Genomic DNA, 8,888 nt, shown 5'->3' on the forward strand with positions numbered 1-8,888 from the left:
GACAGACGACTCAGCACCATCTCAACGACGCCCGCGTGTCAGTCAGGGCCTTGGACATTTGTCCTTCATTCATCCCTCATTTTCTATCACTTCAAGTTCACTGTCTGCAAAGGAAGACACTGGACGCCATTGAGAACCACACGCAATGGACGAACCGTTCCTGTTCACGGCGAGCAAGCGCCAGGACCGCCAGGGGGCTGCCTCGCGACAAAAGAGCTGCAACGCATGCGTGCGCGGCAAGAGACGCTGCGACAAGACCCTGCCCCGTTGCACGCGCTGCGCAGCTAAAGGTCTCGAGTGCGTGTACGCAAAGCTGCCGCCCGGCGCGCCAGCGACGTCCACGTCAAGCCCCACCGAGGAAGAGGAAGAATCATCCATGAGCAGTGCCGCGACCCATGTCGACGACTACTCCATGGGAGGCGCCTTTGAGATGCCCTCGACATACGACATGCACCTGGATGCGGCGGCGGCGTGCGGCGGACCGTCGACGTCGGCGTCGTCTACCCAAGCAGGGACACTCGAGCTCGACCCCAGCCTAGACTTCAACATTGCCGACCTGATCCAGGGCAACACGGGCGACTGGAGTTTGCCGCCCTTTCTGGAGGAGCCCAAGATGAACTTCCCCGTGCCAACAATGTTCCAGCCCGCCCCGCCACCGGCCCCGGAGCCGATCCGCGACATCATGATCCTCCGCAACGGCATCGCCCGGGACGAGTGTCTGTCTGCGGATCCGCTGCTGGTGCACGACAAGCGCACGGTGGTGGGCTTCGTCCACGACTGGGTCCGGGGCATGCCCGACGTCTTTGCGCGCACGCGCCTACTGCCCTTTATCCACCCGCGTCTGTACGCCGGCAGCCTCCCGCGACCCATGATGGCCGCCTTTGGCGCGTGCGCGGCCTACAGCGGCCGCACCGAGGCCACGCGACCGTGGGTGCTCAAGCTGGTGGCCGACACGGCGCGGGAGATTCTGCACGAGGGCAAGGTGGCGACGACGCCGCTGGAGAAGATGGCCCGTCTGCAGGCGCACACCATTGTGGACACGATCCGCGTCTTTGACGGGGACATTGCGCTGCGCAGCGCGTCGGAGCGCGAGCGGGACGTGCGCAAGGCGTGGCTCATGGACCTCCTCCAGGTCAAGGACGAGCTCGAGCGCGAGGAGGGCGTCGTCGTCGGCGAGGCCAAGAGGGACGAACCGCCCCGGAGCTGGGAGAGCTGGATCCTGGTCGAGAGTGTTCGTCGGACGATTCTCATGGCTCTGGCGTTCCACTGCCTGGTGCAGGTCCTCAAGAGCGAGATGCGTGAGCCTTCCTTTTTCTTCAGTTCGTCGGTGGACGTGTGTACTGACGTTTTCTCTCTAGCGGACCCCGACATGTGGCCGAACGGGCACGATTTCACGGCGTCCAGCCATCTCTGGAACGCCCAGTCCCCGGTCGACTTCTTCCGCGCGTGGCGGGAGAAGCCGCATTGGTGGGTGAAAGATTTCGGGTTTGATGCCTTTTGGCAGTACGCGAGGGCGGAAGATGCCGATGAGTTTACGCGGCTCTTCCTGACGTCGTGAGTCTCTCCGTTTCCCTTTGTGTGAAGGATGTGAAGAGCAGCACGCTGACTTGGATGGACAGACACGTGGGGCCCGATACCATGGATGAATTCATGTCGACGAAGCAGGTATCAACCTGAGAACATATATGTCCTAACCTCTGGAGGCAGATGGATCTCTAATTATGTACGATATACTATCGGGAGTTCTTCCACGTAATATGTACAATATACCCAGTTCGGCTCTCGTCCTGGCGGGTATTGGTGATGGGTAGACAGTCCGCCCGCCTGAATGCAGACAACCTCTCACTCCTCCGCCACCCTCCAAACCAGGCGCTCTCCGCTGGCGGCCCGTTGCCGCAGCAAATCGAGCGCTTTCTGCGCTCGCTCCAGCAGCGAGGCGCCCTCGACGAGGCGATAGTTGTTCGGCTTGACGATACCCTGCGCAAGCAGAGAGGGGACAATCTCGGACTGGAGCGTGTCCTTGAAGAACTCATTCTGTCAGGGGTTTATCATCAGCTACTTATTCGGCAGAGAAAAGGGGAAAACAAGCAACTTACCTCGAGATAAAAGTGCGTGCGCACACCTCTGAGTATCACGCCCTCGGCCCATTCTCCCGGAAGGACGTTGGCTGGGTTGCTTTCATACAGAGGTTCCTCTTCCTCCGTGGCATCCCTGATGATCATCGGCAACATGATCGCCACGCGGGTCCCGTTGTGGGCGATTTTGCTCAGCGGCCGCAACGTCCCCTCGACAGACCCGATGCAGTCGATGATGTAGGGGACGCCCGCAGCACCAATGTGTTTCACAATAGCAGCCTCGACACCAGGCTTGGTGTAGTCGAAGCAGACGGTCGCACCGAGACTTCTGAGATTGTCGTGATGTCGACCGCTCGAGACGGCGATGAGGTTCCTGTACCCCCAGTGGCGGAGGACTTGCAGAGCGTACATGCCCACGCTGCTGCTGGCGCCCCAGATCAAGATGGCAGCATCCGCAGCCTTGGGCGTCCATCCGGACGGAATGGGCCACGGCAGATCGAGACCCAGATCCTTTGTGACGGTGTGGAAGACAGTCACCAGGTTGACCGACACGGTCGACGCGGCGGGCTTGCTGATGCCCTCTGGGATCCTGGACACGAGATAGGCCGGCACGGTCACGTACTGCTGTGTGTTGGCCATTTTGTCGCTGCCCCACGCAAAGCTGATGACGCTGTCGCCCACGCGGAGACCCTTGAGGTCGCCCTCGCTCGCCGTGGCGACGACGGTGCCCGCGACGCCGCCCGTGCCGACGACAAAGGGCCACGAGGAGACGACCAGGCCGCCGTCGGCCATGTGCAGGTCGAGCGGGGAGGAGGCGCACCACTCGACGCGGATGACGACCTCGCCAGCGGTAGGGGTGTGTACGGGGACGGTGGTGAGGGTGAGTCGTGCGCGCCGGGCCGGTGCGGCGACGGCGGACTGCGTGGATGGGAGTTGGGCGGTTGTGGTGGACATGGCGTTGGTGGTGATGTCTGGTGGGAGGGGATGTATTGAATCTAAGGAATGTGCTTCTTGTTGGGCTTGCGAGAAGACCAGCGAGGCTTTGTACTCATGGCGACTCTGACGAACTGGTTTATATGGTTAGGTGTTGACGTTGAGTGTAAGTAATAAGTGTCTTTGTAATCTGGGCTACATGATGGTGGGGAGTCGGAAGTCGGCGGAGACGGTTGTCGTCAGATGATGCAGTGTGCGTGTGTATTTGTCAACAGCTGTTGTATGCGAGAGCCAGAACTATGTACAATTCAATTACGTACCTAAAAAGCCAGACTAAAAAAAGTGTCTGGTCCACTGCTGGACAATGTCTGGTTGATTCTGCGTTGGTGATGATGGAGACCCCTGCTCGTGGATTTGTCAGATTCTCGCGAGTTGGCCAAGCCTGCGCGTCTCTGGATCGCCTCGCCCGCCATGCTACTGTAGCATTGACTTTGATGAGCAGTCAAGTAGTTTGGAGTGGGCATTTTTAAGCCGCCCTTCTGACTGTGTCTAAATATATAGCGACTGCGCAAACTTGGTAGATACAGAAAGGCCACTGGGAGTGACCAGGTTCATCTAGTTACCCTGCACCTTGTCCATTCTCGCACCATGCACTGTCCTTTACGAATTTCAATCACCTTCAAGAAGGTGTACGGTACCTGTTGAAGTGGCCACGTTTTGAGAGCTGCTTTTCAATGCAGTCCTATCCCAGAGGGCGTCGTCGCTGGTCACGTTTGTGTACCTGTTCGGCTCTCTGCTCGTCTTGTTTCTTTCGACCACCGTCCTCTTCGAGTCAAACCGACCCTTTGATCTTCGTTAGTACTTCACCGCCTGGGCATCGAGCTACGTGCTAGACTAGATTCACTAAAAATTCTACTTTAGTGTCCGCGTGAGGTTTACGCCGCTTTGGTTCTTCGCGCCATGCCAGTCAAGAATTTGATGCTGACAGGACGATGGATGGTATCTCAAGCTCAGCGTTTGCCCACTGACGGTGATGACACGATCCAGCTGTGGGAATTGATAGCTGCGGGCCGCTGGAATTGTTGCTCCGCTTCCGACAGCCTGGCGTGACCATGTCAGAGTATCCGTCCGTAAAGGGCCCTTGGACGGTCAGAGGCGAAGTATCGAACCCAGTGCTTAATCCAGTCAAAATCAAGACCCGCGATCCCGTGTCTTTACTAGCACCGTCTGCCTCATTGCTGTCATCCGTGACCCGATGCTCCACTGGGGCATGATGAGTGTTAATGGAGACATGTCATGGGTGCCACGCCCAACCTTGATTATACTTGCCATCCGGGAGAGATGGGAAAATCGTTCGACTCGAGCATATTGGTAGATTTCGGAAGACAGTTGTTCTCCAAGCATTGGCAATGGGGATGGATCAGACTCACCATGGGGAATACACTCGTGAGCTACAGTGGATATCGTCTACTACGTATAGCCTCTATTGTAATTTGTGCTGCTTAGTATGTAAGAATTCACGTGCAGCAATTCCGATAACTCGCAGCAGGTCGGTGCATGCGTTCGAACGTACATACTGGAAAATTGGAAATTTGGATAACCGAGTGGCCAAGCCTTTTCTGTTAGGGGACTGGAGTTAATTCATGGGCGGTCTAGTCCTTCCCCGGGGTCTCATCCTACTGGTTATGCGGCCCCGTAGCACTAGCACCGGCCCCGCCGCTCAAGTCCACGACTGGACTCAGTACCCGCGGCAGTGCATATGCACTAAGGCGATTTTCCACTTCCCAAGCGCCTTCCGTGTCGGCTCCAGTCACTCTAATTAGTCTCTACAGACGCTGAACTCCAAAACTGCCTCGATGCTTCGATAGAGCGAGCAACCTTTGCCAACATGCTACTCCGCATAGGCCACTGGCGCCGGCCTACGTTCATCGTTCTCGTGTTGACCAGCTCATCCCTAGTGATTCTGCTTGCCCTCTGGCATTACCGATATCGTCCTGTGGACTCGATCTCATCTTTTCTACATCCGAGCGCAGCACCAAAACCCTCGTCGTCCGAGCACCCGATACCACCCGTACCTCACGAATGCTCGAAGCTGCATTTCAACCGTCCGCAAGGGGAGAGTCCTGGTCTCGCGGTAGCCCTCTCCCCGGGCGAACTTCTTTGTCGCCCCGTCGACCACAACACGCCTGGCATCCCCAAGCTCTTGCACCAGAGCTGGAAGAACAACGAGCTTCCGGCCAAGTTTAAAAGATGGAGCAAGGGCTGCCGTGCCCAACACGCCGACTGGGAGTGGGTACTTTGGACAGATGACGATAATCTTAAACTTGTCCAGACCTACTTCCCTTGGTTGGAAGAGACCTTCCTTGGGTTGCCGGGCCCTATCTACCGTGCAGATTTCGCCAGGAACTTATACATGTATATGTTTGGAGGGTATGCTCAACCGCATTGCCTTGTAGAGCCGCCTGGAACAGGAACAGGGCTAACGGATTCGTAGGGTTTACATCGATCTCGACACTGACTGCTTGCGACCGACCGATGAGGCGCTCGCGCCGTTCCGCATTCCCGTCGTTGATGCGACTAATACAACATCCAGCGACGAGCCCGTGAACCGTAGAGGCATAGCCGTCTTTGGACGCCTAGGATCAGACGAGACATTTCAGCACAGTATCCCAAATGCATGGATGGCTTCGTCGCCTCGACACCCGTTCTTCTTGGTGCCCATGTACACCACTAAAGACGTAGTTCAGAAGCGGAAAACAATACTGCATCGGCTAGGAGGCACCCCATCTGCCGAGCACATCACTGGACCCATCGCTCTCAAGGAGAGTATACTCCGCTGGAAGGCATCTCTGAGGGACTTGTGGGATGAAGTTGTGCTCCTCCCACCGCACATGGTATACCCCTACAACTGGAAGAAGCCAGGTGCACTTGGTGCGATCTGCTCCGCCATGTTTGCGACATTAGATGAGGCCTTGTGCCAGGAGAAGTTGCGGGTTAAGGAGAAAGGGAGCCTGTCTGTCACATACTGGAGCAACACACACAAAGGCACCGGGCACAACGATAAAACAATTGCACAGGTCAGCCAGGATAAGTAAATAGCGGTGTTAATGTCGGAAGTGTGTGTCGCTCAATCAAGTGGCAGTCTTCATGGGGTTGATTCCTTTTCTTTCCTTTTCCTGTAAGCGAACCCGACAGTTGGCTTGGCCTGCTAAGTAATGGTCATGGCAGCGTGGCACTGTTACCAGAATGAGGGGGCGCGCGGAAGGCGCGCCGAGAGAAAGTACTAGTATGTAGTAGTAATCGCTTCGCAAACCTGCACTCGTACTGACTTGGCATGCTGCCCGCGGTCGAAACGCCCCGAGCACAGCTGACTCGGACCCTCAGTAGTGGGTACTCAGGGAGCGGTTCATACTCGCACTCAGTACGGATACTACTATAGGTATATGCAGTCTGAGATGGTCAGAAACATGGTTAGCAAGAAGAGCATCAGCCAACGCGGCAGGCTTGGCGCTCGCTGTCAGCAATGCTTGCGCCCCGACGAAAGTAAATATTACTTACTACCTACTTACACTAATAATAAAGTTAATAGGTGTCAGGTACCCAACACTTATGTACTTAAGTATAGTACTTATCTGGCAAGGCGGGCCGCACACGGCACGGCGCGGTAATTACTAGTACGTACGTACTCCGTGGACCATACTATGTTCGTGTTGGCGCGTTCGTAAAAGTGGCCCCGCGGAAGTTCGGAATCACCGCCAAAATGATCCCTATGGGTCATGCACACATCGTATCATGGGTACCTGGTAGAATTACGGCTGGCAACTTCCTGGCTCTCCGCCTGCTTCCGGTCTCCGGTGTCCGTTGTCTGTAGCTCCTACTATTTGCAGGACAATGGCCAACTTCTTCAATTGAAATTCAGATAGCTCAAACGAGTAATCTTGCAACAGGTGCCAAGCAGCCAAAGACGGCTAAAGTCACTGGCGTCCTAGACCCGAAATCATGTGCGCCAAGGCCTGCCGCGGTCCCCAGCTGAGACAAGAAGGTACAAAAGTGCCATTCTAATACTGTGAACATGGGCGCCAAATTTGCCAACTCGCTACGTTGTTATAGAACCAATCACTACTCGTATATGTGTGGAGTACATAATCACGCAGGTAGGTTAGAGCCTACCGTAATAGAGGCTTAGAGCCAACTGCATATGTACGTATATATGCAGTTGGCTCTAAGCAGGTAGCGGAGACAGGCTCGACAGGGTCATCGGGGCGACCTATCGGATCTAACTAGGGTTTCCGAGCCACGGTACCTTATTATTAGGTAGTCTTCAGCGGCAGGCCGCAGAACCAACTGCATATGATTTTCATCGTATAGCGGTGACTACGTTGCGGACGACCGGACATACTCCGTACCGCCGCATCTGTTCGACAACTTCAAAAGCATTGCTGGTCTTGAGCCTCTTGGCTGATCCACATCCGCATCACACATGGACATGGTTCCATGTCTGTTGTCGAGTGAGATCTCCTCCACATAGCCCCGGTCTAAAGCGGTGCCGCTTTGATCAACAAGTCAATGGTATGCTGAAAGACTGCATAGTCGGGTTTCACAATATCCGTGTCCCATCAGTTTGAAGCTTGAACAAGGGATCAATTGCACATATGGGAATGAGCACATCTTGCACATTCCTTCCCAGTAGCAGTCTAAAACAGCAGAGCTTATGGAATCAACAATGCCACCAGATGGGGTTTGCTGTCGACCGCATGCTGCAACGTCAGGGGGTTTGGCAAATCCCAGTCTCCGACGGCAGAACCAACTGCATGAAGGAACCTTGACGAGTCCCATGATCTCTAATAGTGCGATGGAGACATCAGCTACGGACTGGAGTCATCGCTGTTCATGGCTTCAGGCTCCAACCTCGGGCACATACTACCGCCTGATCCTAGTCACAATGAGGCATTATCAACATGAATGGTACCAGCAAGCTACCAGTCAGTCGCCGGTCACCTCACGTCGATGATCTGTTTGCTTCTGCCAGTCACGAGGAATGTAGAGCTCATAGACCCGCCGAACAGCAAGTATAAAGGGCAGCTTGTTTCGTCCCACGACTGTCTCTATTTTCAGTAACCTATCCTTCATCCCTTTGCTTCTACCCCGCAGCAGTCATCCGCTTCTCTTCCCCAAGATATCTCCTATCCCATTGTCCTTCTCAAGATGCTCTTTTCCCCGGCCTTCTTTAGCCTTTTCGCTGGCGCCTCTGCCATTGACATCTGGCTGAATTGGAACACCAGCAACTGCAAAGGCAGTAACAGCATCCATTGCGCGAACATCGGCCCCGCTACGTGCTGCGCGATTTCAGGCCAATCTGGAAGCCCCTTTACTAGCATCGCCTTCCGAGAGATTCCTAGCAATTGGAATATCGAAATGAGGGGCCACCAAGGCAGCCAGTGTGGTCGACACCGTACTACTCAAACCAGCGGTGGCCGTACGGAGCTTTGCATGGGAAGTGGACCATACGGAGGAGGTGGCTATAGCTTTGTCAACAAACGCCGCTCAGACACTGTCGACCTGCAAGAAGAGTGCACTGATGTGGTGAAGCCTGACATCGTGGCTTTCACCGACGGCATTCAGTACAACATCACCCAGCTAGACGACGATTCTTTGGCTGAAATGGTAACAAATAACCCTTCACTCTTTTGAGTTCCCTTTGAGAAACATATGCTAACGATATAATCGTATAGTTAGTGAAAACGTCTTGGCATCCGAGCTTTACATGTCTCTCCCATCCCCATCCCCTTTCCGCGGCCGGCGGGGGGGGGGGGGGGGGGGGGGGGGGGGGGGGGGGGGGGGGGGGGGGGGGGGGGGGGGGGGGGGGGGGGGGGCGGGCGG

At 55.6% G+C, this 8,888-nt stretch overlaps 4 protein-coding genes across 4 annotated transcripts in view; 3 read left to right on the top strand and 1 right to left on the bottom strand.

Annotated features, from left to right (window-relative positions):
• Nucleotides 1-145: 145 nt before the first annotated feature.
• F5Z01DRAFT_681193 (uncharacterized protein) lies at nt 146-1,677 on the top strand (the record flags this gene model as incomplete). The annotated part of the gene is made up of 3 exons (XM_046265664.1): nt 146-1,298; nt 1,359-1,554; nt 1,620-1,677. The coding sequence occupies 3 exons, from the start codon at nt 146-148 to the stop codon at nt 1,675-1,677; spliced, it is 1,407 nt and encodes a 468-aa protein (XP_046119090.1).
• A 3-nt stretch (nt 1,678-1,680) lies between these two features.
• On the bottom strand, nt 1,681-3,198 carry F5Z01DRAFT_78115 (chaperonin 10-like protein). The gene is made up of 2 exons (XM_046267127.1): nt 2,097-3,198; nt 1,681-2,034 (listed from the first exon to the last, which is right to left on the bottom strand). The coding sequence occupies exons 1-2, from the start codon at nt 3,027-3,029 to the stop codon at nt 1,843-1,845; spliced, it is 1,125 nt and encodes a 374-aa protein (XP_046119091.1). The 5' UTR covers nt 3,030-3,198; the 3' UTR covers nt 1,681-1,842.
• Nucleotides 3,199-4,654: 1,456 nt separating this feature from the next.
• On the top strand, nt 4,655-6,277 carry F5Z01DRAFT_78162 (glycosyltransferase family 32 protein). The gene is made up of 2 exons (XM_046267128.1): nt 4,655-5,438; nt 5,503-6,277. Exons 1-2 carry the CDS (start codon nt 4,897-4,899, stop codon nt 6,101-6,103), a joined length of 1,143 nt encoding a protein of 380 aa, XP_046119092.1. The 5' UTR covers nt 4,655-4,896; the 3' UTR covers nt 6,104-6,277.
• A 1,788-nt stretch (nt 6,278-8,065) lies between these two features.
• Nucleotides 8,066-8,888, top strand: part of F5Z01DRAFT_654184 (uncharacterized protein) — a 1,310-nt gene continuing 487 nt past the window's right edge. The window contains exon 1 of the mRNA XM_046263404.1: nt 8,066-8,671. Within this exon, the coding sequence (XP_046119093.1) occupies nt 8,214-8,671 (458 nt within the window). The 5' untranslated portion in view covers nt 8,066-8,213. The remainder of the gene's footprint in view (nt 8,672-8,888) is intronic.

The sequence above is a fragment of the Emericellopsis atlantica genome (genome assembly GCF_019669845.1).
Source record: "Emericellopsis atlantica unplaced genomic scaffold F5Z01scaffold_11, whole genome shotgun sequence".
Lineage (NCBI taxonomy): Eukaryota > Fungi > Ascomycota > Sordariomycetes > Hypocreales > Bionectriaceae > Emericellopsis > Emericellopsis atlantica.

What these genes read in the sequence shown, in the direction of transcription:
- F5Z01DRAFT_78115 (XM_046267127.1), bottom strand. Translation starts at nt 3,029, where the DNA reads ATGTCCACCACAACCGCCCAACTCCCATCCACGCAGTCCGCCGTCGCC. An exon ending in GCACGCACTTTTATCTCGAG is followed by an intron (nt 2,035 to 2,096) that starts GTAAGTTGCTTG and finishes AACCCCTGACAG; the next exon opens with AATGAGTTCTTCAAGGACAC.
- F5Z01DRAFT_78162 (XM_046267128.1), top strand. Translation starts at nt 4,897, where the DNA reads ATGCTACTCCGCATAGGCCACTGGCGCCGGCCTACGTTCATCGTTCTC. An exon ending in TACATGTATATGTTTGGAGG is followed by an intron (nt 5,439 to 5,502) that starts GTATGCTCAACC and finishes ACGGATTCGTAG; the next exon opens with GGTTTACATCGATCTCGACA.